The 27,083-nt window shown below is 47.9% G+C and overlaps 1 protein-coding gene across 3 annotated transcripts in view; it reads right to left on the bottom strand.

Moving 5' to 3' along the window:
* EHBP1 (EH domain binding protein 1) overlaps window positions 1–27,083 on the bottom strand; it is a 421,934-nt gene that overhangs the window by 242,176 nt on the left and 152,675 nt on the right. For 2 of the 3 annotated variants that reach the window (XM_015407634.1, XM_015407633.1), the window contains exons 5-7: window positions 11,106–11,287; window positions 8,308–8,447; window positions 3,544–3,666 (exon numbers count right to left, since the gene is read on the bottom strand). In XM_015407634.1, coding sequence (XP_015263120.1) covers window positions 3,544–3,666; window positions 8,308–8,447; window positions 11,106–11,287 — 445 coding nt within the window. Of the gene's footprint in view, window positions 1–3,543; window positions 3,667–4,446; window positions 4,546–8,307; window positions 8,448–11,105; window positions 11,288–27,083 lie in introns of all 3 variants that reach the window. The other variant, XM_015407632.1, reaches the window with a different exon arrangement.

Genomic DNA, 27,083 nt, shown 5'->3' on the forward strand with positions numbered 1-27,083 from the left:
TATACCCTGCCCTTCACTACCCAAAGGAGTCTCAGAGCGGTTTACAAGCTCCTTTCCCTCCCCCTCCTCACAACAGACACCCTGTGAGGTCGGTGGGGCTGAGAGAGCTCTGACAAAAACTGCTCTTTTTTTCAAGAACAGCTGTGCCAGAACTATAGCTTGCCCAAGGTCATCCAGCGGGTGCAAGGGGAGGAGTGGGGAATCAAACCCGGTTCTCCCAGAGTAGATTCCGCGCACTCAACCACCACACCAAACTGGCTCTCTTGGGGTGTGGAGGGGGAGGTATTTGTGAATGTCCTGCATTGTGCAAGGGGGTGGACTAGATGACCCTGGAGGCACCTTCCTACTCTATGATTCTGTGAAGGGTAGTTCTCTGCCCAGTGCTGTGCCTAACCCAGCAGGGGCAGGGAAGCACCCACGCATCATTCAGGTGGCCTCGCCCCTTGAAACCGTGTGGGAGTTCCATGCGTCTGGGAGGCTTCCAAGGGGGGGGGGGGGGGGGGCGGCTGTGGCTCACCTCTGCGGGCATGACTGTGAGATTTTAATATTGCCAGCCCACACGAGGCTTAGAGAAGTGGTGTCGATGCCAGCGTCAGTGTGGAGCCAAGGCTGTCGTGGGGAAAGCTGCCTGCCCACTGGCTCGTTTACCTCTCTGCCCGCATCCCCATTTTTCTGCCTGCAATCCAAGCCACCCCCGACCGCCTTCCCACAGTCGAAGCTGTAACGGTTCAGAGCTCACGCTGCCATTGATGACCGCACAACCTGGCATCACCAAGAGATGGAAAGTGGAACTGACGTGCATTCAGACAGGCCGAAGCAAGCAGCAAACCAACAGGATGGCTGAACTCTGCTGTTTCTATTCCGATAGATGCTATAATCTGTAGTCTTTATTGAAAAAAATCCCACAGGGTTTCCTCCTCCTCCTCCTTAAATTTATACCCCACGCTAACCCAAAAATGGTTTCATGAATGTTTCATTCAAGTTTTATACTGGATGCAGTCCAGATCCGTAGATCCGTAGCTACTGCAGGGGCCACGGGGCCCGCCTCCCCATGGTTTTTACGGGCTCCTCTCCAATCCTTGGCTCCCCCTCCCTCCCTCCCTGTCGCTGCCCTCAGCCCAACAGCTGGTGACTCCACGCCACCTGCTGCTGCTCCTGGGTGCTTGCCTCCCTCAAAAAAACAAAAACAAAAAAACAAAAAACAAGCTCCAAGCCAAGGTTTCCCCAACCGGGCTGCAAAGCAAACGACCTGTCGTGCAACAAAAAGCTGACGGAAGAAGCTCCTCCACTTTCTCCGGGCCGGACCTGCCCTCCCGCCCCCCGCTGCCCCACATGCCCCATTCTCAAAGAAAAAGGAAAAAAGAACAACCCCTCGGCGATCCGGGAGCGCTGCATGAAGCGGGAGGCACCGGTGGCCGCCCGGCACAGTCAGCAGTGGTGGGCCCGGCGGGGGCGAGGCATCCCAGGTGAGGCAGCCGTCTGGGGAGCCGCCTCCTTGTCTGTCCATGTCCACCCCAAGAGGGAGGGAGGGAGGCGGGGAAGCTTGGCAGGGCGCTTGCTGGTGGCCAGCCACCGAGGGAGGCGGAGAGAGAGCAAGAGTGCCCTGGCGGCCTGCAAGACCCGAGGGCTCGTCTGCAGTGCGAGGGCTGTCCCTGCTGTTGGCGGCAGTGCTCTCCCCCCCCCCTCGGTGACAGCCGAGGCTGCCTTAGGAGTCCCACCAATTAAATCGAAGTTAATTTAATTAACTTTGATTTGATTGGCTGGTGCCCCTCCCCAGGCACCCTCCCCGAAAACTCCTTAGCTACGGGCTGGTGCAGTCCCTCTAAGCTGAGTGAGTGTGAGCTGGCTCACAGTTTTTTATCCTCCGGATCACACATTTTTGCCTTAGCTCAGGAAGGAGGGCTCCAGAGCAAACTAATGTATGCAGCAGCCAAATTGCTCGCTCACAACTTTAACGCCAGTAGCTCACAAAGTAGCAGTTTTGCTCACAAGACTCCACAGCTTAGAGGAAGCATTGATTGGATGCATATTGTTTTAAAGAATGACTGTAAGGCTGCGGTAACAGACACACTAAATAATCCACTTTCAATCCACTTTCCAACTGGATTTTACTGAGGCCCATTCTGCATCTAGCACTCGTACCGTTGTTTTACCAAATCCACACTGGAACAAACAAAGATGTGGCTCAAAACCACATTCAGATACCCTTGGCCAACACTGTACTGACCAATGTTCCCTCTAAGCTGTGGAGTCCTGTGAGCAAAAATTCTACTATGCGAGCTCCTGGCATTAAAGTTGTGAGCGAGCGATTTGGCTGCTGCATGAATTAGTTTGCTCAGGAGCCCTCCTTCCTGAGCCGAGACAAAAATCTGTGAGCTGGAGGCTAAAAAACTGTGAGCCAGCTCACACTAACTCAGCTTAGAGTGAACACTGGTACTGACTGCGGAGTCACCCCGAACAGCCATAAATCTATGCAGAAGGTACCATAAAACCGAGAGATCACAGACTGCCTCGGGTGGTGGTGGGTGCTCCTTCGCCGGACGTTTTCAAGCAGAGGCTGGACGACCATCTTCCGGGTATGTTGTAGGGCTATCTATCGGCTGTGCTCCTAAAGAGTGCGGGGGGGGGGGTTGGACTAGATGACCCACAGGGTCATCTCTAACATTCTATGACTCTAACATTCTGTAATTCTAAGGAAGTGAAAGCGGCATGGAGTGTGGAGGCTACCATAAAAATCTGATGATCAAAGAAAGTGAAAGCGGCATGCGATGCAGAGGGGAATTTCTGTTCCAATGAGGGTTCGGTAAAACAGCGGCGCGAATGCTAGTTGCAGAATGGGCCTGTGTGAACTGGCAAAATCCACTTGAAAAGTGCACTGAAAGTGAACTATTTCGCATGAGTGACCACAGCCTTTGTGTTACTGTTTGGGCATTTAAACAGGAAAAGAAAGACAAGACATTGCTGAAAGAAAATACTTGAATAAATAGCTAGATTCGGAGTCCAGTGGCGAGACTAACAAGATTTTCGGGCCGTGAGCTTTTGAGACTTAAATCTCCCTTCGTCATATTCCTGAATACTCAAATCTCCCTTCATCAGATTCATACAAACGCAAATCTAGCTTCTCTATCGAAGATCAACACAAGTTTCATATTGGATGCGCACTGTTCTAAAATGTGACCGTGAGCTACTATGTGGGCATTTAAGTAGAAAAAGAAAGCTAAGACATCTCTGAAATAAAACTTTTAAACAAACACTGTTTATATAAAGTATTGTTAGACATGTCCTCATCTTTGGGCGTTAATGGTGAACGCAATCCCTTGGGTGCACGAGGGGCATCTGCTGCAATCCCCAAAGGCGATCTTGTGCAAGGGAGCTCTGCAACGGCATTGTGTGCAGTGACAGCTTGTGAAACTCAGCTCCCTTTTCCGACCTTACGACAGCAGTGTGACAGTCAGAATGAGGGCACGCTGCACTTGCCGTAACATCCACAGCAGCCCAAAGATCAACAATGACAAAGGTACGTCAAAAGGAAACATTCGATACCTTCCATTTCAGGGTCTCCAAAAGGGTTTCGTTCTGTCCTACTGGGATCTAGAAATGGGTCTGAGCTGGGATTGGCCGTGCTTTGATCCTCTTCGTCCAGGAAATTAAGCTTGTTGATAAGTTCTGAGGAACAAAGGAAAAAGTTGCTCAGTGTAGCGACAGCCCAGGCTGAGCATGGGACATTTAAACAAACATTTCATTCCGCAAAGGACAGTGAATTGGAGCAGAAGCTCTACTGCAAAACTAGACCCATGTACTTTGTAGCACAACAATGCTTCTAGTTCAATGAGACGGACGGAATCAGGTGTAGGTTCATTAACCCTTTTTAAAAGGGAGGAAATGCTATTGAGGGGGAAATACTATTGAGGGGAAAAGAGTATTGAGGGGAGAATACTATTGAGGGGGAAACACTATTGAGGGGAAAATACTATTGAGGGAGAAATACTATTGAGAGGGAAATACTATTGAGGGGAAAATACTGTTGAGGGGAAAAGACTATTGAGGGGGGAAATACCATTGAGGGGGGAATTACTACTATCCTTTTTTGGGGGGGGGGTACAAAAGTAAAAAAAAAATTAACTCCACCACCACCACCAATTTCCCCATTCCTAAGAAGAAAAGTCTACGTGTTGTATACTGGTCATGCCAGGCAAACCACTGTGGCTTAAGCGTATGCTGGATCGTGTGTAGCCTTCAGCCAAAGCAGTACCTTACATAGTCACCTGTTATCATGCTGTCATCTTTTGGTTGCACTACAAATTACTCTAAAAGGTTGCAATGGATATCAAGCACACAGATACCACACAGTATTTACGAACAGATGCCAAGGGGTAGGGGTGGGGGAAGATCACAGGAAACACGGACAATTAGGAAAAAAGAGGAGGAGGAGGAAAGCTCATAGACCTTCAGAGGAACTGGCTGATTTAGTGGAAAGCATATGCTTTGTGCAGTCGTCTTGCTCTTCGTCTAAGCTGCTCAGAGCATTCAACTGGTTTACAATTTCTGTAAACAGAAGCCGGTCAAGACAATTGTAAGGCAAGGTTATTAAGTAAAAATAAAGACTACAAAGCATGCTGTTATTAGAAAGACGATAAAGAAAGGGAAAGAAAGAAGACACATGTTAATATAAGGAACATGTTGTGTTCTAGAGAAGTGAATCACCACGGATCATACTTAATGTCTCTGTGCAGGCTTTCCTCAGCATTTGGACAAAAAGGACCACTACTGGGCATACTCTCTAGACAAAAGGCATCGGTAGAGTCACGATAATCAGTAACATCCAAACATCCAGTACAGACAAACCTAGTAATTACTGGTATCACATAAAGTTATATGGAAATGTCTCTTTTCAATTAGTGGCAGAAGTTAGCAAACCGTCAGAATACAACTTCTCGAAAATTCGACCCACCTAATATTTTCAGGCCGACCTACAATTTAAACACATGGCCACATTGGGGCTGGCCGTTTCGCTAAATTAAACGTTCTCGTAAGATGCTGTACACATTTTTAAGTTACAACTGGATTTGAGTCCAGTAAAGTAGCACCTTAGGGACCAATAAGATTTTCAGGGCAAAGCTCTCTCTGAAAGTTTATACCCCCCGAAATATTGTTGGTCTCTAAGATGCTACCCGACCTGGATCTAGTTGTTCTCCTGTAGACCAATGTGGCCACCCTCTGAAACATTTTTATCTTGAAACTCTTGATTTTCATCACTGGGCATTGCTTTAATTCAGTGGGCGGCAGCCATTCGACCTAAGTGGGGTGGGGTAGGGGTTGGAGTAATACAAGGTTTCCACGAAACTACTTTGAGCTGACCCCCGCCCCCCACAGTTACAATATTGCTCTTGGCTGTTGAAGCTTTAAGTTGTATTCCAAATCACGGTTATAATATTACTACTGCAAAGCATGAACATTCGTGCAAAGTGGGAAAATATTTAATATGCATAATTTCCTTAAGTTGCAAAACCTGGTATTTTGCACTACTCAGAAATTATTTGATAAAAGACTGGGGAAGACTGTAGAATTAGGGGGAACGTGCATGGGGAATTCTAAGAAACTGACATTACGGAGTAGGAAAATGGTAACAAATCACATGGATTGCAGAAGTGCTTTTGCTGGGCAAACAGAAATGCGATCAAGATCATTTCTGGCTTCTTATGTGAGACGGGCAAAAAGATGACTATCTGTGACAGCAGCAGTTATAAAGTACATAACTTTCAGCTAGTCAATGGGTCTGTGACAGCAATATAGCCACATGCTTATTAGAGATGGTAATCTATTATTAGCTATACTGTTGCCATTTTGGATGTACAGTATCCACCTTACCTGTTCAGTTAAAGAGCTGAGAAAAGTCCTAAACGGACCTAAACCGGGTATATAATAAATCAGCTTAAAACCCACTGTATCCTTTCTTTTAGGACCAACCTATGTGATCACCTCGATGGACGAGTATGTATATGCGTTCCTGGTGAATGGAATAATTTAATAATATTAATCCTTAGTTCATCCCTTTCAACTGTTAGCGCCCTTTTCTGTGTTTACTTCTATACAAATAAACAGTCTTCCCGGACTGAACATTTCAAACAAGTACTTGCAACTTTAACATAACAGAGGACGATTCCCCCCTAATAACCGTGAATTCTTCTAGTGCCTGTGTGGAGTTAGTTGCACTTAGCTGTGTGGTTACATGACTCTAAGGTACAGGCAGAGCTACCCTGTCTCCAGTTTGCTTTTTAAAAAATGATGACTCCGGTGGGTCGGCCGTTCTGGTAGTGCTTCCGGTGCCCCCTCATGCAATCCCTCTCCTGCACCATGTGTTCCCCGCTGCTTAATATCCTCTCCATGATTTGGATTGAACACTGGGCTAGGTTAAGTAGAGCTTCTCTGTGTCTGCTACAGAGGGAGACAAGGATTTGCCTTAATCAAGGCTCTCTCCGGTTGGGTTCAGATGACAGTTGCGACTGCAACTATATGGGACCGACCACCCAAGAAAGCCACTTTCTCCCAGATACGGGGTCGGGTCCAGCCACCTTTATCACTCACACTTAATCCTCTTCCTTATTCCAAGCTCCGCCCAACATGCTTTTTGTCTGGGTACATCCCACAACGCCCAGAACAGCTTTTTGGAGTGGCCCGAGGGAACGCCCTCCTCCTTTTTTCGCCTCCAGAAACGCTGGATGCAGTCCAGGATAACTCCTAGGAGAATCTCAGGTAAGCGAGAATCATAGAGTTGGAAGGGGCCATACAGACCATCTAGTCCAACCCACTGCCCAATGCAGGACCAGCCAAACTGCAAGGCTGGTAGCCCCCCCCCCCCCCGAGATCAATACGTCTTTGTCCCGAGAGGCTTCTAGCCTGTGCTAAATGACGTATGAACCCTCTCCAGGGCCTTGACGTGGTTTTGCTACTGAGCCAGGGATCAAGAAGCAACAAAAGTCAGAAGAGGCAGGCAGGAACATAGGCTGTCACCAAACTCATCGCTACCAGGGGTCATTTCCTGCAGGAGCGCACAGGAGTGGAGCTCCGGCAGTAAAGAGCCCAGGGGGCGGGCATAGGCAACAAGCCCCACCCCCTGCTCCCAGCAGCCCTCAGTCAGAGCAAGAAGCAGCCAGGTAAGCTGAAGAGCCTCCCCCTGGCCCCCTGGTCCCAAACAGTCCAGTGGCACCTTTAAGACCAGGTTTTATTCAGGTACAAGCTCTCCCTCCTCTGTGAGGATAGATCTGCACATCCCCCCCCCCCAGTAGTTAGCAATCCAAAACAGTCCAGTGGAGGCTGAGCAGTGGGTGTTGCCTTCTGACACATGTCTGGTGATGTCAGGGGGTGTAGCATATGCTAATGAGTTATGCTAATGAGATCCTGCACCTCGTTTTCTACAAAATGACCCCTGATCGCTACTGTCTGGCAATGTCCCAAATGCCAGCTACCGTGAAGACAGATCAAGACGGGTAGCCGTGTTAGTCTGTCTGTAGCAGTGGAAAAGAGCAAGAGTCCAGTAGCACCTTAAAGACTGACAAAACATGTGGTGGGGTAGGAGCTTTTGTGAGTCACTGCTCACTTCTCCAGATACAGCTAGAATGCTAGATCAAGGTAGCTGTATCTGAAGAAGTGAGCAGTGACTCACGAAAGCTCCTACCCTGCCACGTATTTTGTTAGTCTTTAAGGTGCTCCTGGACTCTTGTTCTTTTCTACTTCCAACTACCAGTGATACTTGTCATCAGGGCTCTTTTTGTAGAAAAAGCCCAGAATGAACTCATTAGCATAATAGGCCACACCCAACAGCAGGACATTAGTACATTGGGCCACACCCCTGACAGCACAGCTTATTAGCACATTAGCCCGCACCCCCATGTTACCAGAAGTGTGGTCATCCAGCCACACCCACCTTTTGCTTGTTATTCTGTTTACCTTGTTTGTTGTCAAAACCCAGGGCCTTTTTTGTAGCAGGAACTCCTTTGCATGTTAGGCCACACCCCTAATGTAGCCAATCCTAATGAGTTTCTGCTGTTGGGTGTGGCCTGTTATGCTAATGAGTTCCTGCTGGGCGTGGCCAACTCAGGAGAAAGCCGGAACTCCGTTCCTGTGCGTTCCTGCCCAAAAATAGCCCTGCTTGTCATAAGATGAGCCCAAGGCTGGTCACTCACGGTTTAGGTGAAAATGCAAATTGTAACATTATAATATTTAGACGGAACAATGCTTTAAGGCCATTCCAGACCAGTTCGGAAAGGTATTTTCAACGTCGCCCTTTTTTTTTGGGAAAAGACAAACCTGTGATTTTGGCAGCCTTTTCCTCCTGGTTCACTCTATTCTCTTCGTCGTCTTCATTATCTTCCTCGAAATCATCTAGATTCCCAATGTCTGCTTGCTTCATGCTCATCAGACTAGCCAGGCTTTGCATGTCTTCATCCCTTAAAAAAAACAAAAACAATTTATCTACGTCAAATAAGTTGTCAACATCGACGTGGAGCTTCCAGCACTTCACCTTGTACAACATCCAAGAATTCCATGATTGCGGCACTTAGACTTGTTTCTACCAACACCCACGGTTTCACTTCGATCAATAGCTATTAATCACCTTGAACCGTATGCAGCTCGAGCTTACCTCTCCCCAAAGAAATGAGCCAATTCCAACCTGGTATTTTTTGGGGGGGGGGCTATGTCATGATGCGGAGCTGCGGTGGCTCAAGTGGTTAAGACGCTGAACTGCAGGCTGTGAAAGGTCAGTAGTTCAGCCGTTCGAGACCCGAGTTGCCGCATGACGGAGTGAGCTCCCGTCTCTAGTTCCAGCTCCTGCCAACCTAGCAGTTCGAAAGCAAGAAATTGCAAGTAGATAAATAGGGACCACTTCGGTGGGAAGGCAACAGCGTTCCGTGAGCCTTGGCGTTTAGTCATGCCGGCCACATGACCACGGAAACGTCTTCGGACAGCGCTGGCTCATCGGCTTTGAAACGGAGATGAGCACCGCAACCCTAGAGTCGGATTTGACTGGCTTTCGAGTAAGGGAACCTTTACCTTTACCTTTATGTCATGATGCAATTAAAAGAATGTCAGTCTATCGGAGACAGAAGCCTGGGCCCAGGCTCTTAACTACAGTGGGGCCTCTCGGAGCCTGCCCCCCCCAATTTACCACTAAGGCCCCCGACTTCCCATCCAGCCCAGGCCACCCCAAGTTCCACCAGGCCGTCAACTAGGTGCCTCCCCCATAATTAATTGCAAGCCCTGCCCTTCAGAGTCACCAAAAACAGCCTGAGCCAGCCACATAAGAAACAGAATGAAGAGTGGATCAACAGGATGGGACATCGACTTGCTGCCGTCGTCGCTAAACGTCATCACGATTATTATCGCCAAACCGACATGTACTAGCACTTTATATCATCTGGATTGGTTTTAGATTATATAAAGTGGGCAAGAGTGGGAGGGCCTCTAGTGTCCTGGCCCCACTGGTGGGTCTCCTGATGGCACCTGGGATTTTTGGCCACTGTGTGACACAGAGTGTTGGACTGGATGGGCCACTGGCCTGATCCAACATTGGCTTCTCTTATGTTCTCATGTTCATCAGTGGCTATTAGCCACAAGGTATAGATAGGAACTCTCGGTCTGGGGCAAGGGATGCTCTGCCTTCTTGGTGCTTGGGGAGGGGGCAACAGTGGGAGAGCTTCTAGTATCCTGGCCCCACTGGTGGACCTCCTGAGGGCACCTGGTATTTTTGGCCACTGTGTGACATAGAGTGTTGGACTGGATGGGCCATTGGCCTGATCCAACATTGGCTCCTCTTATCTTCATCAGTGGCTATTAGCCACAAGGTATAGATAGGAACTCACACGTTGGGGCAAGGGATGCTCTGTATTCTTGGTGCTTTGGTGGGGGGGGCAACAGTGGGAGGGCTTCTAGTGTCCTGGCCCAACTGCTGGGCCTCCTGATATCACCTGGTATTTTTGGCCACTGTGTGACATAGAGTGTTGGACTAGATGGGCCACTAGCCTGATCCAACATTGGCTTCTCTTATGTTCTTATGTTCTCTTAAAGGTAAAGGTTCCCTTGCTCAAAAGCCAGTCGAATCCGACTCTAGGGTTGCGGTGCTCATCTCCGTTTTAAAGCTGAAGAGTCAGCGCTGGTCTGAAGACATTTCTGTGGTCATGTGGCCGGCATGACTAAACACCAAGGCGCACGGAACGCTGTCCCCTTCCCACCGAAGGGGTCCCTATTTATCTACTTGCAATTTCTTGCTTTCGAACTGCTAGGTTGGCAGGAGCTGGAACTAGAGACGGGAGCTCACTCCGTCATGCGGCACTCGGGTTATAGATAGGAGCTCTCGGTCTGGGGCAAGTGATGCCCTGTATTCTTGGTGCTTGGGGGGGGGGCAACAGTGGGAGTGGCTTCTAGTGTCCTGGGCCCCACTGCTGGACCTCCTAATGGCATCTTTCTGCCCACTGTCTTTCTGCCCACTGTGTGACAGAGGGCGATTTCTCACTAGAGCTGCCTCGCAGCACAGCACCGCTTGCGGAGGAAATCGGGTGAAGCCCCGAGTCAAAATGCAGCCCCGGAGCTTCGGGTGTGAAATTGACATGTTTGTGTCGAGGCAAATGGCGCTGTGCTGCGAGGCAGCTCTAGTGAGAAATCGCCCCGAGTGTTGGACTGGATGGGCCATTGGCCTGATCCAGCATCGGCTTCTCTTATGTTCTTAGATGGTTTTAAGATTGGTTTTCCTTAGTGCCATAGACCTTCATATGGATCATCTTTGTCATTCTCAACAGCAGTTTTGTAAAACAGGCTACTATTACCTCATATTCCAAATGAGGGGCTTTGGCGAAGAGAACAGTTGCCCACCTGGGATCCTGCAGCAGTTCACGCCTGAGGTGAAGACACAACACAAATTCCCAGCCCACAGCACACTGTTTAGCCCCTAGGCCTTCTCTGTAGTCACAATAAACAACTGTAATCAACTCTGACAGTGTGTGGGCCCAGTGGACAATTTTCTCAATACCTGTAACTACATCCAAGAGAAACTCTTTCTAACATGGGGGCAGGGAGCAGAAACCAAGCCAACCGCCTCGTTCAAAACTTACGTTGCTTTTCCTTCCCTCAGGAAAATGCACGACAAGGAGAACTGCAAGGCGGCGGACACGACTTTCTTAGACAGAGGCTTGAATTTCAACTTGACGTCGGTCTGGGTCGGCATGGGACTCGCGTATTGCTTCATGTTGATATTGCTGGTGGCGAGGGCTTTTCGGCGTCCGGAAGGCGATTCCTTAGAGCAAAACAAACAGGCCGTGAAATAGTATGGTTACAAAATGAAGCGATATCAATGTTTTATCAATACAGTGTACAGCAAAAGAGAAAGTGGTTTGGGTTATGAAATTATAACCTCAATGGAGATGGGAGCTCCAAACCTTCAAGGAGAGCAACATAAATTAGATACCACTCAGAGTAATCACTGTGTGTGTGATATGTTCCACCAAGTCATTTCCAAATTATGGCTACCTATGATTATTGACCTCCAAAACATCCTATATTGACAGCCTTCCTGAGGTCTTATAAACTGAAGCCCGTTGCTTTCCTCATTTGAGGTAATCCAGCTGCCTTCAACTTTTCCTAGTATGATGGTCTTTTCCAGTGAGTATTGTCTTCTCATGATGTGACCACAGTATGACAACCTCTCTTTAGTCATCTAGAACCAGTTTGGTGTCGTTGTTAAGTGCGCGGACTCTAATCTGGGAGAACCGGGTTTGATTCCCCACTCCTCCACTTGCAGCTGCTGGATGACCTTGGGCAAGCCACAGTTCTGACAAGAGCTGACCTTGAAAGGGCTCTCTCAGCCCCACCTACCTCACAGGGTGTCTGTTGTGGGGAGGGGAAGGGAAAGGAGTTTGTAAGCCACTCTGAGACTCCTCCTCCTCCTCATTTTAGCTTCTAGGGAGAATTTAGGCTTGATTTCTGGAACCTACTTATTTGTCTTTTGGGCAGTCCACGGTATCCGTAAACCAACACCACATTTTAAATGTTCTTCCTGTCAGCTTCCTTCACTGTCCAACTTTTACAAAAGTGCAACAACCAAATTATTTGAGGAAGGGCGCATGCACACAATTATTTGAGGAAGGGCGCATGCACACAAAAGCTTTTTACCCAGAATAAAACTCTGTTGGTCTTAAAGGTGCCACTTATTCAAACTTTGCTCAACCAAATTACAGTATGGAATAAATGTTCTTAGGAAATTGCTGTTGTCTGTCTGTCTGTTTGTCTATCCGTATACATACAGCAAACAAACTAACAAAGAGAAGTGTGGATTTTCATACACGGCCCTCAAGGCAGATCCCTCAGTACAATTTGCACTCAGAGAGCCGCTGTGCTTATCTGGTCTAACAATACAATTATTGTCGTTCGTAGTAGAATAATACACTGAAACTCCCTGGCCACACTTTCCTTTCTACAAATTGTCCTAAACTCCGATCTTTATCGAGTTCTTTGATTGACAGCAAGCAACAGGCAGGAAGGGGAGACCTGGCTTTGTTTGTAATAGCCGCGGATGTTCAACTTGATTCAGCTGAGAGTATTTGCATATTCTTAAGTATTGCTTCTGAGACGGCCTAAATCCTCCTCAAGTGTTTGGTGCATTTTTGAAATTCTACATGCACTAATAGTTTTGTATAATATTACTGTGCATAATCTGACAGATAAGGCTAGGTTGCGTGTGTGTTTTTTTTTTTAAACAAGGTATTCTTCAGGGATGACATATTACAGTCTGACTTATTCTGCCGGGCAGAAATGTCAAGTATCTTTCGGAAAGGCTGCTTGAACGCTTTGATTGAATTAGTGTGTTTTATCCAAGGCAAATGACAACCACGGTGGGGAAAAAAATGCAGATTGCTGTTTCCAAATGGTTAACAAGAACTGGGTTTCCCCCACCTTTTTTTCAGGAGAGGGGTTTAGCTGGAATAATCTTCTTTATCCAATCTGTGCTGATGTTGGCAACAACAGAGATTGGTAATCTTGCACGCATTTCTGTTTACAGTGATGGAACAATGCTATGATGCTACGTTTGTCCAGCACGAAGGGGTTTTATACCAATACTGGGGGGAGGGAGAGACAGACAGACAGACAGACATTATAGATGCCATAAGCCGCCTCTGTAGGCTATTTTTCAGCCCCGATCCCTTGTGGGAGGTGCCAGTTTGGCGTAGTGGACAATGCTCCCTCTAAGTGGTGGAGTCTTGTGAGCAAAAAATTCTACTTTGTGAGCTACTAGCATTAAAGTTGTGAGCAAGTGATCTGGCGACTGCATAAATTAGTTTGCTCTGGAACCCTCCTTCCTGAGCAAAGACAGAAATGTGTGTGCTGGAGGCTAAAAAACTGTGAGCTAGCTCACACTAACTCAGCTTAGAGGGAACCCTGGTGGTTAAGTGTGCAGACTCTAATCTGGGAGAATTTTGGAACTCTCTCCCCAAGAAGACTCAGGTGGTTAGCAGTTTTGGTCTGAAGCAACAGAACAAAGTTTAAGCCCAGTGGCACTTTAAGACCAACAAAAGTTTTATACTGGGTGTAACCTTTTGTGTGCACACACGCGTCTTCAGATACATACGTATGTATCTGAAGAATGTATGTATCCGAAGAAGCATGCATGCACACAAAATCTTATACCCAAAGTAAAACCTCAGTATTCAGGTTAAATTGCCGTGTTGGCACTTTGCAATCAATAAGTGGGTTTTGGGTCGCAGTTCGGGCACTCGGTCTCTAAAAGGTTCGCCATCACTGCGGACCTATAGGAATAATTTATAATAATTTGAATTGTTAGGATGGCTTGGTAAACTTAAATTAACAACTAAAAGGTTAAGGAAATCAGAATATAAGGGCCCGACCGGAAGGGGGTGTGGCGCGGCGACGGGCGGTTTCTCGGTCGCTTCGAGAACGCCTGATCCTTTTACGCTCTTTTGGGGACCCTGGGGTGACGGGGGTACTTCGGTAGACCTCCCGGAGAGAGGTCTAAGGCAGGGGACTCTGTTGCGGCCCCTCCCGCTCCGGCTAGGCGGGGTGTGTGTGTGACCGCTTCTGTCCTGAAGCGGGAGCATTCTTTGGAGTAGAGCATGAATTCATGCTCTACACAAGCTGCGGCCAGCTGGTGAAACTGAGATGAGCACCGCAACCCTAGAGTCGGACTCGACTGGCTTTCGAGCAAGGGAACCTTTACCTTTATGTGTATGGTGGGGAGTGTTTGTGTGTGTGTGGGAAATCCACCACAGACGAGTACAAAATGTGCGCGCGGTACAGAGTGTCTGCTGCAAGAATCTCATACGAAAACTCTTTCTCCATCCCAAGGTAAAGGTTTCCCTTGCTCGAAAGCCAGTCGAATCCGCCTCTAGGGATGCAGTGCTCATCTCCGTTTCCAAGCCGAAGAGCCAGCGCTGTTCGAAGACGTTTCCGTGGTCATGTGGCCGGCATGACTAAATGCCAAGGTGCACGGAACGCTGTTACCTTCCCACCAAAGAGGTACCTATTTATCTACTTGCAATTTCTTGCTTTTGAACTGCTAGGCTGGCAGGAGCTGGGGCCAGAGACGGGAGCTCACTCCGTCATGCGGCACTCAGGTCTCGAACTGCTGAACTACCAACCTTCCGGTCTGCACTGAACGCTGTTACCTTCCCACCAAAGTGGTACCTATTTATCTACTTGCAATTTCTTGCTTTTGAACTGCTGGGTTGGCAGGAGCTGGGGCCAGAGACGGGCTCTCACTCCGTCATGCGGCACACTTGGGTCTCGAACTGCTGAACTACCAACCTTCCAGTCTGCACGGAACGCTGTTACCTTCCCACCAAAGCAGTACCTATTTCTCTACTTGCAATTTGCTTTCGAACTGCTGGGTTGGCAGGAGCTGGGGCCAGAGACGGGCGCTCACTCTGTTATGCGGCACTCAGGTCTCGAACTGCTGAACTACCAACCTTCCGGTCTGCAGTTCAGCGTCTTAACCAGTTGAGCCACTGCAGCCCTTTCTCCATCCCAAAGGTGCTGTTTAATGTTCATTAATGGTTAGCGTGTTCAGCTGTGTCAATGTGACAAAAGCTGGTGAGATTCCTAGGCAAATCAGCCAGGGTCTCATATCGTCTGCCATTTTCCCGCGAAAGTAGCTTCCGTTCTGAAACCAGGCTTGAAACTGAAATTTGGCCAGATACTTAATCTCATCCGAGAACATCTGGAGTTTTCCCAACTTCTTCTAATTTAAAAAAGGTGTTGAACAAGAATATAAAACACTTAAGGATCAGATGGCACAGCAGAAATCATGCGCTATCTTCTTGTTTCAGTTATTTGGCAACACACTCAAAACCTCTAGGCAGGGTTGATGCTTATGTATAAACTTGTTTCCATCGCTAGAATATGAAGCTAATGAGGCATGAACTTTTTCCTTAAAAATAATGGGCGCCACACCTTAGTTACCAATGACCTATTACAAACACTCTGATATTGCTGGCACAGGTTGGAAAGACAAATTTGTACTTGCATGTTAGTAACTACCACCAGTATTACACCGGGCTAATGTTATGATCTCAGATGGATTCCGTCGTTCCAAATTTTTATAAGCTCTTCATATCCTGCCTTCCCTTTGGAAAGAGATTATGTGATCTAGTGGACAGATCCTGACTTAGGCAAGCGTGTCAGGTTCCACAGCCAACAACTGAGTACACGCTTATCAGAAAGGTTATACTTTATTGAAGAGCTATAGATGCATTAACAAAGGCACTGTTAAGAATGGCGTCTCCCCTACAAGCATAATGGGATACAGGGTATTCGTATGCACACACATCCCTCCTTAGGCCAATTAGCCACATTCCCGCGCGCGGGAGAAGGAGCCCCAGGCCGTTAGGCCGAAGCTGAGAACCGAAAGCGCTCCCACGGTCCCCTAGAATCCCAGACACTCCATAGCACCTGCAAGGCCATAGATAAGCAAGCATTACAGAAGCCGAAAAGGAATGCAGCGGACTTCGCAAGCAAGCACCCCACCCCCAACCCTTATGGCAGCGTAGCTGGCAAAGGGAGAATGCCATTGGCTATTGGCCATGGATGCAGAGTGATATCTCTTTATCTCTATGCGGAAAGCCTTCGCTGTGGAAAATGGAGTGGAAGCCAAGTCAGGTTGTCTTGGGGTTTTTTTTTAACCTGAAGTAACTGTGGTATGGCTTCATCAAGACTGTACCTCCTTAGTGGCACTCAGTCAGTTAGAATTCTTGGGATAGAGCTATTGGACCTGGCCCAAGAACCACTTAGCGTTGCCAGGTCCTTACTTTGTTATGGCACCGGGGGGGGGGTGTTCCCTCTCTTCCTCTGGGAGTCTTCAGCATGTGCGCAAAGTGCGTCCACCGTGATGATGTCACCCAGAGGTAACATCATTGCGCAGCGCACGTTGCAGGGGGACACTCTAGCATTTGGGGGGAAACTCTATGGTAACCATAAAGTTTTTTCTCAGATGCTAGAGTGACCCCCCCCCCAATACACACACAACACGCCTGGCGCGATGTCACTTCTGGGTGACGTCATCACACCGGGCATGTTGGCACGGACGGGGCAGCTTGGGGATGCTGGGGGACCCCTAAATTGGGGAAAACCCCGCCCCCCATTGGGGGGATGGAACCCTAGACCCCCCCCTTCAGAGGCTTTATGATCCGTTTTTGGGTCCCAACCCACAGGTTGGGAAACACTGCACTAGATTATGGAAGGCAACAGTTTATAACACATCAGTTATTTACTCTCATACTTTCACCGTCTTTGACCAAAAGATTTGACACTGAAAAGCAAACAAAAGAAATCCTCTCCACAGATAGCCTGACCTTGTTGTTCAAGGATGCTGAGGGTTCACAATGCACCATAGGCTTCAAAAAAAGGAATCTGCTCATGAGCAAGCGTTTCATATAGAAAACGATGACCCGTGAAACAACATCAAGCGTTTTGCCCCAAACCAGAAACGTATGATCTTCAGGTTCTCCTTTCTTCTGTCAAAGAACATCTTATGCTTGACAATAATTGGGGAGCAAGGAAGTCTCTACTGGTGAAGTAGCAGGTCTTTTTTTAATGACGACATTTTGGCTTTAGAAAGCTTAACAATTTACAAGGTTGCAAACTCACAATTCTTGTTGTTCCTGCGAGCACTGTAATTTTTAGGCCGCTCGGGAAGTTTTAAAAATAAAGTTGCATGTAGTGTTTGTTGGACAACGGAAAATGCCAACTGGGATATAAAGCCCTTCTTTTCTCATTAAGTACAACTTCGTGATATTTTTGATTGTTCTAAACTGACAAAATCAGAAAGTTTATCGGTACTGTTAACATAGTCCTTATCCAAAACTATAAACTCCTAATTTGGTGAACCAGTTTGTTGTAGTCAAAGCCTTAAAACATACATGCAAGATCTGAATATGCACAGAATAGATAACGGATAGATTCAGATGGGTAGCTGACTGTGTTGGTCTGAAGCGACGGAACAAAGTTGGAGTCCAGTGGCATCTTTAAGATCAACAAAGGTTTAATTCTGAGCAGGGGTCATTTCCTGCAGGAGCGCGCAAGAACAGAGCTCCGGCAGTAAAGAGCCCAGGGGGCGGGCACATGCAACAAGCCCCACCCCCTGCTCCCAGCAGCCCTCAGTCAGAGCAAGAAGCAGCCAGGTAAGCTGCAGAGCCCCCCCCAGCCCCCCGGTCCAAAACAGTCCAGTGGCACCTTAAGACCAAGTTTTATTCAGGTACAAGCTCTCCCTCCACTGTGAGGGCAGATCTGCGCATCCCCGTCCCCCCAGGTAGAAATCCTAAACAGTCCAGTGGAGCCTGAGCGGTGGGTGTTGCCTTCTGACACACTTCTGGTGATGTCAGGGGTTGTGGCATATGCAAATAAGTTATGCTAATGAGCTGCGCTAATGAGCTCCTGCACCTCTTTTTCTACAAAATGACCCCTGAAGACAAGTCTACAGTATCTTACCAGTGAAATCTTGCTTTCTGTATCAAAGTGTGCAATAACTGGGAGTAAGGAATTGTGTCAGTGATTCTAGCCACAAGGGTGTTAACTGATTGGCAAGGGAGAAGTCACAGAAAAGTAATCCCCGCCTTCTCCAAAAGGAACATGAGGATCTGTCCGTAAATTATGCAACCGCCAATAGTGTGTAAGCTGTGTTCCTTTTGGTCTTTCATCCCTAGAAGTTCATTTGTGACTTAAGCGCAAATACAAATTGAGAAAACTGGAGGAATGGAAGGGGCAAATCACGTCATTTACCCTGAACAAGCTGCTTGCAATCTAGGCTAATGGTTTGCCATAGTTTGGTGAGACAGTTTGCTGTCGTGGTTAAGTGTGCAGACTCTAGTCTGGGAGAACCCGGTTTGATTCCCCCACTCCTCCACTTGCAGCTGCTGGATGACCTTGGGCAAGCCATAGTTCTGTCAGAGTTGTTCTTGAAAAGAGCAGTTTCTGACAGAGCTCTCTCAGCCCCACCTACCTCGCAGGGTGTCTGTTGTGGGGAGGGGAGGGGAAAGAAAGTTTGTAAGCCGCTCTGAGACTCCTTCGGGTAGTGAAGGGTGGGGTATGAATACAATCTCTTCTTCTGTTCTTCTTCTAAGATTAAGACCGCGCTCCTAACCAGTGTTCCCTGTAAACTGAGTTAGTGTGAGCTAGCTCACAGGTTTTTAGCTTCCAGTTCACAGATTTTTGTCTTAGCTCAGGAAGGGATGGCTCCAGAGCAAACTGATTTATGCAGCAGCCAAATCGCTCCCTCACGACTTTAATGCCGGTAGCTCGCAAAGTAGGATTTTTGCTCACAAGACTCCGCAGCTTAGAGGGAGCCTTGCTCCTAACCGATATACCAAACTGGCTCTCAATACACTGGACTACTTTTCAAGGCTACACATTAAAATGGAAGATGAGATCCATGTGAATAAGTGTAAAGTGGGGGGGGGGAAGGCCCCAGATTCACTCATACAGTGATGGGATCTGAGCCAGCTGAGACAGACCAAGAAAAGGATCCTGGGGTACCAGTGGAGAGTGCGATGAAAACGCACCCAGTGTGCAGCTGCTGTGAAAAATGCAAATTCCACACTGGCCATAATTAGAACAGAAATAGAGAATAAAACTGCCGCTATCATACTGCTATGATACAAATCTATAGTGCGACCACACTTGGAAAACTGTGAACAGTTCTGGTTACCACACCTGAAAAAGGATATTGTGAAAGTGCAGAAAAGAACAACCAAGATGATCAGGGGGAAGGAGGAGGAGGAAAGTGGATTTATACCCGGCCCTTCACTTGGAGTCTCAGAGCGGCTTACAATTTCCTTTCCCTTCCCCTCCCCACAACAGACACCCTGCGAGGTAGGTGGGGCTGAGAGAGCTCTTTTCAGAACTGTCCTTGAGAGAACAGCTCCGAGAGAACTTGTGACTGACCCAAGGTCACACCAGCAGCTGCATGTGGAGGAGTGGGGAATCAAACCCGGTTCTCCCAGATCAGAGTCCGCCGCTCTTAACCACTACACCAAACTGGCACTACACCAAGCACCTACCCTATGAGGATCAGTTAAAATGCTTAGAGAGGTTGAGCTTAGAAAAAAGGTAAAAGGACACCTGAGAGAAGTCTATAAAATTATGCAAGGTGTGGAAGGAGTGGACAGGGAGAAGCTCTTCTCCCTCTCCCAAAATACTAGAACCCAGGGTCATCCATTGAAGCTGGATGGAAGGAGATTCAGGACAGACACAAGGAAGTACTTCTTTATACAACGCATAGTTAAGAACATAAGAACATGAGAGAAGCCAATGTTGGATCAGGCCAACAGCCCATCCAGTCCAACATTCTGCCCACAGGTCCACCAGTGGGGCCAGGACACTAGGAGCCCTCCCACTGTTGCCCCCCCCCTCCCCAAGCACCAAGAATACAGAGCATCACTTGCCCCAGAGTCCCTATCTATACCTTGTGGCTAATAGCCACCGATGGACCTCTGCTCCATGTGTTTATCTAATTCCCTCTTGAAGCCGTCCATGCTTGTAGCCGCCACCTAGGCTTACCAAGGTCCGGTGGGGAAATCGTACTTCTTGGCAGGAGCCTTGCCACGGGGACGGCTCCACGCGCTGCACCCGCCATCGCCAGGATGTGACGCTCTGCGTTGCTCTGGCAACGGGGCTGTTTGGAGTCCCATTGCCAGAGCGACACGGAGCGTCACATCCTGGTGACGGCGGGTGCAGCGCGGGGAGCCGTCCCCGCGGCAAGGCTCCTGCCAAGAAATACGATTCCCCCACCGGACCTTGGTAAGCCTACCGCCACCACCTCCTGTGGCAGTGAATTCCATGTGTTAATCACTCTTTGGGTGAAGAAGTATTTCCTTTTATCTTTTCTAACCTGACCCCTCAGCAATTTCATGGAGTGCCCACGAGTTCTTGTATTGTGAGAAAGGGAGAAAAGTACCTCTTTCTCTACCTGCTCTTTCCCATGCATAATCTTATAAACCTCAATCATGTCACCCCTCAGTCATCTTTTCTCCAAGCTAATTGTGGAACTTTCTGCCACAGGATGTGGTCGTGGCTGCCAACTTGGAAGGCTTTGAAAGGAGAGTGAACAAATTCGTGGAGGGTGGGGCTACCAGTCCGGGGGGCGGAGAAGAAGGAGAAGGAGAAGAAGAAGAGGAGGAGGAGGAGATTGGATTTATACCCCACCCTTCACTTGGAGTCTCAGAGCGGCTTACAATCTCCTTTCCCTCCCCCTCCCCACAACAGACGCCCTGTGAGGTAGGTGGGGCTGAGAGAGCTCTTTCCAGAACTGCCCTTTCAAGAACAGCTCTGCCAGAACTATGGCTTGCCCAAGGTCATCCAGCAGGTACAAGTGGAGGAGTGGGGAATCAAACCCGGTTCTCCCAGATCAGAGTCCGCACACTTAACCATTGCACCACACTGGCTCCCTCCGCATCTACTCCCTCCAGTACCAGGGGCAGTCTGCCTCTTTGTATCACTTGCTGGGGACCACAGAGGAGAGGATGCTGTTGCAGGCAGCCATCCTGCTTGTGGGCCTCCTAGAGGTAGCTGAACAAAGTTTGAGTCCAGGGGCACCTTTAAGACCAACAAAGTTTTGTTCAGGGTATTCAAGCTTTCGTGTGCAGGCACACTTTTTCAGATAGAGGGAGCTGGTCAGCCACCATGTAGACTACTCAATGAACATGATTCAGCAGTGTGATGGCGGTAGCTAAAAAGGCAAATCCCATTTGGGGCTGTATCAACAAGAGTATGGTGTCCAGGTCACGTGAAGTGATGGTATCATTTTACGCTGGTCTGGTTAGACCAGGGGTGTCAAACATGCGGCCCAGGGGCTGGATGAGGCCCCCGGAGGGCTTCTATCAGGCCCGCAGTGGAACTGGCTGTCTTCTGCGTCTTCTTCCAGTTCTGCTGCTGCTGCGTCATCGTAGGTTTGCAGCTGACAAATACACACCCAAACAGCATACTCAAGATTGCAACAGCACAGACATTTTGATGCAATAATTCAGAGCAAGAGGTGTCAGTCATCAGACACTGTTACATAAACAAAATATTGCAAGAGTGCTAATGTTTTAAGCATGTTTTTATTTTAAGTAAAAAAACCCAACTTTGTGTTTGTGTCCTTTATAAAGTTTATATCTTGGCTACCTGGCAATACATTTTATGACACACATGGCTTGGCCCAACAAGGTCTCATATATGTCAGATCCGGCCCTCATAACAAATGAGTTCGACACCCCTGAGTTAGACCTCACCTAGAGTATAATGTTCATTTTGGGGCACCGCAATTTAAGAAGGATAGAGGTAAGCTGGAATGTGTCCAGAGGAGGGCAATGAATATGGTGAGGGGTCTGGAGAACAAGTCCAATGAGGAAAGGTTGAAGGAGCTGGGTATGTATAGCTTGGAGAGGAGATGACTTGAGAGGTGATATGATAACCATCTTCTAGTAGAGGATGGGTGCGGAGTTGTTTTCTGTTGCCCCAGAAGGTCAGATCAGAACCAACCGGTTGAAATTAGATCAAAAGAGTTTTTTGGCTAAACACTAGAAGAAGAACTTCCTGACAGCTAGAGTGGTTCCTCAGTGGAACGAGCTGCCTTGGGAGGTGGCGGGCTCTCCTTCTTTGGAGGTCTTTAAGCAGAGGCTAGATGGCCATCTGACAGCAATGTGGATTCTGTGAACTGAGGCAGATCATGAGACGGAGGGCAGGAAGGGTTGCCTCAGTGCTTAGTTCTCGTGGCCGTTTCTTACGCGCCCTGGGAAATGCTGATCGCCACTTTGGGGTCAGGAAGCAATTTTTCTCCAGGCCAGTTTGGCCAGGGATACTGGAGGGTTTTTGGTCATCTTCTGGGTCATGGAGCAGGGGTCACTGTGTGTGTGTGTGTGGGGGGGGGGAGGTATTTGTGGATTTCCTGTATTGTGCATGGGACAATGGACCAGATGACCCTGGAGGTCCCTTCCAATGATTCTACGTGAACAGGATGCTGGACTTGACGGGCCTTCGGTCTGATCCAGCGTGGCTCTACTTATGTTCTTCACTGTGAGCAGAATTGCAGCCTTAAGTGTGGGGTGTGTAAGACTCAAACGACAGGATCTTAACAGAAGTGAAAGAGGGAGACACTTTATTGGGGTTGAGCGCCAAACATCCTGCCAGTTCTGCTTTTCATCTGCTGCGATCTCTCCAAGGCGAAACAGGTCCAGAAGTTCCTACGAAGATGGTCCTTTAAACGACATCGCAGCTTCCACATTGCTTAGGCTAGGCTGAAGAGATCACCGCTTCACCGGCAGAGCAAAACAGATCACTACAGAATCTAATTTGTGAAAGTATAGAGCAATTAAATGCTGAAATAGACAAGCTACGGGGAAGCTCTCTCAGCTGGAGAGAGTAAATTAGAAACTATGTCAGTTAAAATAATTTAGACGGCCGGATGGAATATCTGAAGGGCCAAATGCGAGCGGCGCAATCTGTGCCGAAAAGGTGCTTAAAAGCAACATCAGGGCTCACGATATCCAGAACGTTTATTAAGAATGATGATGCATATGAATGGAGAAGTTAATGTTTAAAGATGTTGGCACATGCCAGAAATATTCGAGTTCTGAATTGTAAGAAAGTGACTTAACAACTTAGGCCTCTAGCAAGAAGACTGGGATGGAAGCAAACAGACATTAAAAACCCCTTAGTTTTCTCAGTTTTCTTTTTAATAACTTCAGAGAAAAGCCTTCTTTTGTACTGGTGGCTACAGAAATGGATACCATGACAGTACCAGTTGTCTGCCAATAAACATTTTTAAACGGAGACCCTGCATTTGCTCAACATTACTCCTCCGATCCCATCCATCAGCAACCTACATCATATAAGTCCTGCAATATTTTAGACAGAAACCCCTGTGGCCTCACTATATTGCTTTGAGTAAATACAGATTCCTGTGGAAAACGAGAAAGGTGGTTGATGTCAAAATCAGACTCTAACTCTGGCTTTTGCTTAAGCTGCATGATTAAAGAGCAGGGTTAACATTATTTAGGTATGTCTTGAAATGAAAGAAAGGTACACCTGGTCTGGATCTTATAGTAGGACAAGGGTAACAGAGATGACTAAGGGGGGGGAAGATAGAGGTTGCAGCTGCTGGATGACCTTGGGCAAGCCATAGTTCTGTCAGAGCTGTCCTTGAAAGGGCAGTTTCTGTCAGAGCTCCCTCAGCCCCACCTACCTCACAGGGTGTCTGTTGTGGGGAGGGGAAGGGAAAGGAGTTTGTAAGCCGCTCTGAGACTCTGAGGGAAGGGCGGGGTATAAATCTAATCTATTCTTCTCCTCCTCCTCCTCCTCCTGCACTTGCAACTTGTGGATGACCTTGGGCAAGCCATAGTTCTCTCGGAGCTGTTCTCTCAAGGACAGTACTCCCAGAGCTCTCTCAGCCCCACCTACCTCACAGGGTGTCTGTTGTGGGGAGGGGAAGGGAAAGGAGTTTGCAAGCCGCTCTGAGACTCTGAGGGAAGGGCGGGGTATAAATCCAATCTATTCTCCTCCTCCACTTGTAGCTGCTGGATGACCTTGGGCAAGCCATAGTTCTGTCCTTGAAAGGGCAGTTTCTGTCAGAGCTCTCTCAGCCCCGCCTACCTCTCAGAGTGTCTGTTGTGGGGAGGGGAAGGGAAAGGAGTTTGTCAGCCCCTCTGAGACTCCGTGTGAAGGGTGGGGTATAAATCCAATCTCTTCTCTCTCTTCTTCCTCTATAAAATTATGCATGGGGTGGAGAGAGATGATGGGGCAGGGGCAAGGAACCCAGCACGGTGTGGGGTGCGTGTGGGGGGGGTCTGGCATCCTCTCAGGGTGGAGCAGAGCTCGTCCTTGGTGGGGCTCCGCCCCCAAATGCCCCGCTGTGGCTACAGGCCTGCCTTAGAGACCGTCCTTAGTTGTGTGTACGCCAGATTTGGTAGCCCAGATCTGATATCCAATTGTGTGTCCTAGGAAAAGGAAAACTAGAAGTTACAAACGGAAATTCCCTCCTCGTGGTCTGAAGGGAAGAAAGCAAACCACCGATGTTTTTCCAAACACAATGAATTATGGTTTGCTACAAAAGCTACAGTCTTTCTTGAGCCACGCACAAGGGGACAAGAAAGGGAAAGGAGACCATGTAAACCTGAGGAACTTCCAGGATCATCCATGCAACACCAAACCATGTAGAAAAAGTCTTCCGCTTGCAGGAGGAGGAGGAGGAGGAGGAAATTGGATTTATACCCCGCCCTTCACTCGGAGTCTCAGAGCGGCTTGCAGTCTCCTTTCCCTTCCCCTCCCCACAACAGACACCCTGTGAGGTAGGTGGGGCTGAGAGAGCCCTTTCAAGGACAGCTCTTTTTCAAGAATGGCTGTGCCAGAACTATGGCTTGCCCAAGGTCATCCAGCAGGTGCAAGTGGAGGAGTGGGGAATCAAACCCACTTCCCCCAGATTAGAGTCCGCGCACTTAACCCCTACACCAAACTGGCCCTTGTGTCAGAAGAAAGAGCTACCATTAGCGGAAAGGCTCTGCAGGATCCAACATGTGATTTGAGGTTATATCTGAACAATGCCTTGGCATGAATTGCTCTTCAGAAGAACTTGTGGACAGAAGAACTACAGGAATTCCTGCCGGCGCTACTTTCAAAAAACGGGAGGGACGATCTTAAGAGTTCCAGAGTGGGATATCTCCTTGGTAGATCTGGACGCCAGAAACATTGCCACTCGGTATTAATTGCTGAGACACAGAAGCCAGATCAAGTGTGGCAAAAAACCCAAAACAAGGTACCTTGCTCAAGCAAGAGAATACAGTAACTGGTTATTAGCAGGAATTGGGCTCAGGTGCTGCTGAAACTGCTTTGTTCATTGTGTCCTTGTAATCTCCACAGACGTGAACCATTGGCATTAGGTTTGAGGACTGGGAGGACGGGCGTAGCCCAGCGTGTGTGCATAAGGACTCCTTGGGCAATACACCAATCTAATTCTCTGGGCACAGTGTGGAGGGGAGCGCTGTGGACAAATCAGTCCTCGCTGTTGCAGGATTAATATGTAAGCTTGTAATTCCACAGAGAATGGATGTGGAAGCTTTCCCAGACTCTCTGTCCAGGTAGCATGCGCAACTTGATTCTCTGTGGTGAGAACTGGCTCCTTTACAGAAGGCTTCTGCAACCCCGCTTAAAAACAATGAACCTTTGCTCAAGTAGGCCATATTGCACACCTATGTCGCTGTTTCCAATAGTTTCAACTGTCTATTGTTGTCACGGATGTAATATACCAATTATAGTAATTGGGGAAAATGGTAGCGAGATAGATGGAGAAATGTGTTTTCATCTATGAATGCGCCTAACCACTACACTAAACTGGCTCTCAGGTCAGGGTATAAAGGCAGGGTATAAATCTCTCCCTTATTATCATTGAATAGCAACGTTCTATATTGAACGTTCTAAATTTGGCCCCTTTAGTGTTTGGCCGGAAGAACTGTCAGTCAGAAGACACTGGCTGGGTTGACTGGCTGCTTTGTGCAGTCCCGCCCAGCATTTCAAGGTCTTTTGCATATGGAAGCTGATTGGACTTCACTCCATTCCACACCTCAAACTCCCCCCCCGCAAGGCAGTTGGAATTTTCAGTTGCATAGACAGATACAATGCCATACTCCCCACCCTACTGTATTCTGAGGTAAAATATGTCCTCACTCAGAACACATCACTTCCCCTTCAAAAGAAACAAACCCAATAACACAATCATGCCACACCACAAAGACAACAGATCACACCACAAGCAGAATACCACAAGGCAAAAAATGATAGGAAAAGGTGCCAGCAGTCACCCCATTACTGCCACAGAGAGCGCTTCAGAGGATGGTGTGCAGGTCCCAGGTTCATGTTTTAAAAGCATCTAGTCCAACACTCTCTGTCACACAGTGGCCAAAAATACCAGGTGCCATCAGGAGGTCCACCAGCGGGGCCTGGACTAAATTAACTGGTATTTTACAATTATGCCATAAATTTAGAACCTTTATTGCAAACAGCATAGACCTGTAACAAACTATATTTTTCGACGTCTCACTCAAGGGAAGTCTCCAGCTTACGAGTTGGCTTGGAAATGAGTATGTTGGTCATAATCTCTTTGCATACCAGATCTAGCCTTTGATCAGTACCCTTTTTACATAGGCCTCTTTCTTGCAGGTTCCAAAACTCAACATTCCTAAACCTCTGTTCACTTCATTTAAGTTGTCCACCACAATGTGAGGACGTGCATGAATTAGTTATATGGCCCCCCGAAAATAATCCGATTTCTGATCATTCTGGAGCATAAGGATGAGCACACGTGACAAACTCTCTCACACATTATGGTACACTGCTTTAGTGGCCGAGACCTTTTCGTACGCAGTAGCAAAAATTTAAATTTGGCTTGGAGAAGAGATGTCGTTGGATTGTTTCATCCCAAACTCTGCAGAAGAGATGTTCATGAAACAGATTGCCCCAAGGATCACCACATTAACAGAATTCAGCAAAGGAAGAGGAAGTTTGGCTATATTCAGTAGTTCAGTCGCTGGTTAGTCACTTAAACCTCTGCAAGATAACTG

The sequence above is a fragment of the Gekko japonicus genome, unplaced genomic scaffold (genome assembly GCF_001447785.1).
Source record: "Gekko japonicus isolate JY-2015 unplaced genomic scaffold, Gekko_japonicus_V1.1 scaffold1417, whole genome shotgun sequence".
Taxonomy (NCBI): Eukaryota; Metazoa; Chordata; class Lepidosauria; order Squamata; family Gekkonidae; genus Gekko; species Gekko japonicus.